The 5,038-nt window shown below is 41.9% G+C and overlaps 1 protein-coding gene across 1 annotated transcript; it reads left to right on the forward strand.

Moving 5' to 3' along the window:
* Nucleotides 1-462: 462 nt before the first annotated feature.
* On the forward strand, nt 463-2,168 carry LOC143939978 (uncharacterized). The gene is made up of 3 exons (XM_077461065.1): nt 463-1,362; nt 1,652-1,786; nt 1,879-2,168. Exons 1-3 carry the CDS (start codon nt 927-929, stop codon nt 1,938-1,940), a joined length of 633 nt encoding a protein of 210 aa, XP_077317191.1. The 5' UTR covers nt 463-926; the 3' UTR covers nt 1,941-2,168.
* The last annotated feature ends 2,870 nt before the right edge of the window (nt 2,169-5,038 follow it).

Raw genomic sequence — 5,038 nt, forward strand, 5'->3', positions numbered from 1 at the left:
AATCTTTTCTCTCACATTCGACCACAGGTTCTATAGACACAGATTGTTATTGTCAGAGTAACGTTGAATCTTCTATTCTATATCGAACTGTTGTAACAATGAAAACGAAAATAAAGCATTTATTTATGTCGGATCTTTCGTTTTTCAGATTCTGTGCTTTCGTTATTGTTTGTCAAAACGAAAACGAAAATAGCTGAAATTCGGACGAAAATGCATTTCGGACGAAAACGAATGCACATGTCTAATGTTCAACAATGCAATACCTGTCTCAAGCTGGGCCCCTCCACATGTTGCTGCCTGGAAGGCCCGGGTTGGACATTGGAAGCCTCAGCTGGGGGTGAAGGAAGCCTTGAAGGAAGACGGTCGAGTGGTGGCCTGAGTTCCCCTCTGGTCTACCAGAAAATGCAGCCTCTCAAAGTACACCATCCTAGGGTAATAAATGGCATCTGGATCTCCTGATCTCAGGGACTCCAGGTGCTTCTTTCTCTCCCTGAGATATGTACTCTTCATGGCACCAATTTTCAACTTCACATAGGTCATGTCTGCCGTGGGGACCATGATCCGCACCAAAGCAAGAAGTTTCTCCAGCGCTGACTTCCTCTTTTTTCGGTCATGATAAAATTGGTTGTTGATCTGCCACAGGCAGGGGAGCTCCCTAAACAGTTGAATGAATAGCCCCCTAAAATTGGCATTTTGGAAGGGATCCATCTTGTCTGCAAGACACAACACAAGACAAACCCTAAAATACTAATAATGCCATGATAAACCCTCCTAATCTTGTCGCAACATAGGCCTAGATAGAAGCAGTTTAGTGATGTACCAAGTTAAAATTTTACCTTCGTTTGCACGATCGTCGTGTCAGCTCCTCACTCTGTTGACAGATCGTACGTACGACACACGCGTGTTGCATTTTATATACAGTGTGCATGCGTGAAACTCCGCCCACCCCTGACGTTCTTTCTAGACTATTCCCCGCCCCTTCTCTTTTGGCGCAGTGGGGAGAGCACATGGCGGAGAGAACGCAGGTGCGCAGTCAGAGTTCCACCAACGAGGAGGAGGGCGAGGAAAGCCCAGAGCCTGAAACGTCCCGATCCTGGAAGAGAAGATTTAGGGCCTCAAATATGTCTTTTGTAGAGATGTTGGAGATGGTGGACATTTTGAAGAGGACCGACTATTATGGGAAGTATGGACCTTACCCAAACCCAAATATCAGAAAGGCCAAGATCATGACTAAAGTTGTGAAGAGTCTTCAGAAGAATTTTGGGGTACGACGATCCAAGGATCAACTGAGAAAACGCTGGTCAGACCTGAAACTGAGGGAGCACGATCAGTACAGAAGGATCAAGCATGTTCTTCAAAAAAGTAAGTAGTTGTCGTGTGTTCATATGATTATTCTTGCTTGCATAATGCTCCATGTGCTTTGATTTCATGTTGTACAGTTTAAAACGGCCACTTTCAAGTTCATGGGTTCAATCGTTCGTAAGAAACATCGTTCTGCAGGTAAGTATTCCAGCTTAACAAAGTGTCCACAATAATGTTCTCACCTTTGAACTCGGCCAAAAAACACAATTGTACCACACTTCCAAGCAATGTTTCATATTCCTATTTCTGCCCTCTGTGTGCTAAGTATTCCTTTTTTACATTCTCATAGGGGAGAGAAGACTCGGGAAGTCTGAGGACACCAGGGACCCCACACCTCCCAAAGAAGGCGAAATTCCAACACCAGAAACATCGGAGGAGGAGGAAGGAGAGATCGTTAAAGTTGGACAAATTGTCACCACAACATGTGAGTGTCGGAGACCACAGCTTCCGGTAAGCTAATCAATGTATGTCGGCATATTTATAATACATGGTGTGTTTTTTTGCTTTTTTTTGTAGGTGATGTGGAAGAAGAATCACGTTTTACCAGTGAAAGTGCCCAGATCCTCCTCAGATCCTGATTGGGGAGATAATGGAATGCAATCGGTATTTAGAAAATATACAGAAAAACATCAATGATGTTCAAAATAAAAGGAAATGAATGATAAAATAAATGACCCGTTAGTTTAACTTCTATAGTTGGGAAGATACTGGAGGGATTAATAAAAGACCACATAGACGAGTTCTTGCAGGAAAAAAATATTTTGAGCAACAGACAGCATGGATTCATGAAAGACAGAAGTTGTCAGACAAACCTGATTTATTTTTATGAGGTGGTAAGTAAAACCTTGGACAGAGGGGTGGCGGTGGACGTGATATATTTGGATTTTGCAAAAGCGTTCGATACAGTTCCGCACACACGGCTCATGTGTAAGGTAAAGTCTACAGGTTTGGAAACATCAGTTTGTAGATGGATAGAAAACTGGCTAAAAGACAAAATTCAGAGAGTAGTGGTTAATGATTCTTACTCTGAATGGTCTAAGGTTATCAGTGGTGTACCCCAAGGTTCAGTGCTGGGACCCTTGCTTTTTAATATCTTTATAAATGATATTGGGTCTGGGATCAAAAGTAACATTTCCGTCTTTGCAGATGACACCAAGCTATGCAGTGCAATAACGTCCTTACAGGATGTCACCAATTTGCAAGCCGACCTCAATGCTCTGTCTAATTGGGCGACTATGTGGCAGATGAGGTTTAATGTTGAGAAATGTAAAGTTATGCACTTGGGGGCTAAGAATATGCATGCATCATACACGCTAGGGGGAGTACAACTGGGGGAATCCATAGTGGAGAAGGATCTGGGGGTTTTGGTAGATCATAAGCTCAATAATAGCATGCAATGCCAAGCTGCGGTTTGCAAAGCGAGCAAAGTCCTTTCCTGTATTAACCACTTTCAGACCGGACCATTTTGCTGGACCAGAGGTCTTTTTACAATTTGGCACTGCGCTGCTTTAACTGGTAATTGCGCGGTCATGCAATGTTGTACCCAAACAAAATTTGCGTCCTTTTTTTCCCACAAATAGAGCTTTCTTTTAAAGGTATTTAACTGACTCTGCGATTTTTATTTTTTGCGATATAAACGTAAAAAGACCGCAAATTTTTTAAAAAAATGATATTTTCTACTTTTTGTTATTAGAAAAATCCAATAAACTCAATTTTAGTCATACATTTAGGCCAAAATGTATTCAGCCACATGTCTTTGGTAAAAAAAAAGTCAATAACTGTATATTTATTGGTTTGCGCAAAAGTTGTCACATCTACAAACTAAGGTAAGTTTTCTGGAATTTACGCAGCTTTTAGTTTATGACTGCCTATCTAATTTCTTGAGGTGCTAAAATGGCAGGGCAGTACAAAAGCCCCCCCAAATGACCCCATTTTGGAAAGTAGATACCCTAAGGAAATTGATAAGAGGCACGTTGAGCCCATTGAATATTTTATTTTTTTGCCTCAAGCGATTGAATAATGACAAAAAAAAATGTTGCTTTTTTTTTACACAAAGTTGTCACTAAATGATATATTGCTCACACATGCCATGGTTATATGTGGAATTGTACCCCAAAATACATTCTGCTGCTTCTCCTGAGTACGGGGATACCACATGTGGTCGACTTTTTGGAAGCCTAGCCGCGTACGGGGCCCCGAAAGCCAAGCACCGCCTTCAGGATTTCTAAGGGCATACATTTGTAATTTCACTCCTCACTACCTATCACAGTTTTGAAGGCCATAAAATGCCAAGATGGCACAAAACCCCCACAAATGACCCCATTTTAGAAAGTAGACACCCCAAGCTATTTGCTGAGAGGCATGTTGAGTCCATGGAATATTTTATATTTGGCACAAGTTGCGGGAAAATTACAAACTTTTTTTTTTTTTTTCACAAAGTTGTCACTAAATGATATATTGCTCACATATGCTATGGGCATATGTGAAATGACACCCCAAAATAAGTTCTGCTGCTTCTCCTGAGTACGGGGATACCACATATGTGGGACTTTTTGGGAGCCTAGCCGCGTACGGGTCCCCAAAAACCAAGCACCGCCTTCAGGCTTTCTAAGGGCGTAAATTTTTTACTTCACTCCTCACTACCTATTACAGTTTTGAAGGCCATAAAATGCCAAGATGGCACAAAACCCCCACAAATGACCCCATTTTAGAAAGTAGACACCCCAAGCTATTTGCTGAGAGGCATGTTGAGTCCATGGAATATTTTATATTTTGCCACAAGTTGCGGGAATATTACAAGCTTTTTTTTTTTATTTTTTTTTTTCACAAAGTTGTCACTAAATGATATATTGCTCACGCATGCCATGGGCATATGTGAAATGACACCCCAAAATAAATTCTGATGCTTCTCCTGAGTACGGGGATACCACATGTGTGGGATTTTTTGGGAGCCTAGCCGCGTATGGGGCCCCGAAAGCCAAGAACCGCCTTCAGGTTTTCTAAGGGCGTATATTTTTGACTTCACTCCTCACTACCTATTACAGTTTTGAAGGCCATAAAATGCCAAGATGGCACAAAACCCCCACAAATGACCCCATTTTAGAAAGTAGACACCCCAAGCTATTTGCTGAGAGGCATGTTGAGTCCATGGAATATTTTATATTTGGCACAAGTTGCGGGAAAATTACAAACTTTTATTTTTTTTTATTTTTTTTTCACAAAGTTGTCACTAAATGATATATTGCTCACACATGCTATGGGCATATGTAAAATGACACCCCAAAATAAGTTCTGCTGCTTCTCCTGAGTACGGGAATACCACATATGTGGGACTTTTTGGGAGCCTAGCCGCGTACGGGGCCCCCAAAAACCAAGCACCGCCTCCTCACTACCTATTACAGTTTTGAAGGCCATAAAATGCCAAGATGGCACAAACCCCCCCCAAATGACCCCTTTTTGGAAAGTAGACACCCTTAAATTTAGGGGTACACTAGTGAGACTCACAGGTAAAAAAGCACCTAGGCTGTCAGCGACTGTATCAAAACGCTACAAGAAAAACTGTTAGAGATCGCAGGGATCAGGCCTGACTCTGCAAACGCTGCAGTTATGTGTGTTGTGTTTTGTAAGTGACAGTGATCGATCGATACTGCACTTGGGTGGGCTGGTCTGGGCTTGG

Source organism: Lithobates pipiens, unplaced genomic scaffold (assembly GCF_037356315.1).
Source record: "Lithobates pipiens isolate NorthernLeopardFrog02 unplaced genomic scaffold, aLitPip1_a1.2 Scaffold_3, whole genome shotgun sequence".
Taxonomy (NCBI): Eukaryota; Metazoa; Chordata; class Amphibia; order Anura; family Ranidae; genus Lithobates; species Lithobates pipiens.

What these genes read in the sequence shown, in the direction of transcription:
- LOC143939978 (XM_077461065.1), top strand. Translation starts at nt 927, where the DNA reads ATGCGTGAAACTCCGCCCACCCCTGACGTTCTTTCTAGACTATTCCCC. An exon ending in CAAGCATGTTCTTCAAAAAA is followed by an intron (nt 1,363 to 1,651) that starts GTAAGTAGTTGT and finishes ACATTCTCATAG; the next exon opens with GGGAGAGAAGACTCGGGAAG. An exon ending in ACAAATTGTCACCACAACAT is followed by an intron (nt 1,787 to 1,878) that starts GTGAGTGTCGGA and finishes TTTTTTTTGTAG; the next exon opens with GTGATGTGGAAGAAGAATCA.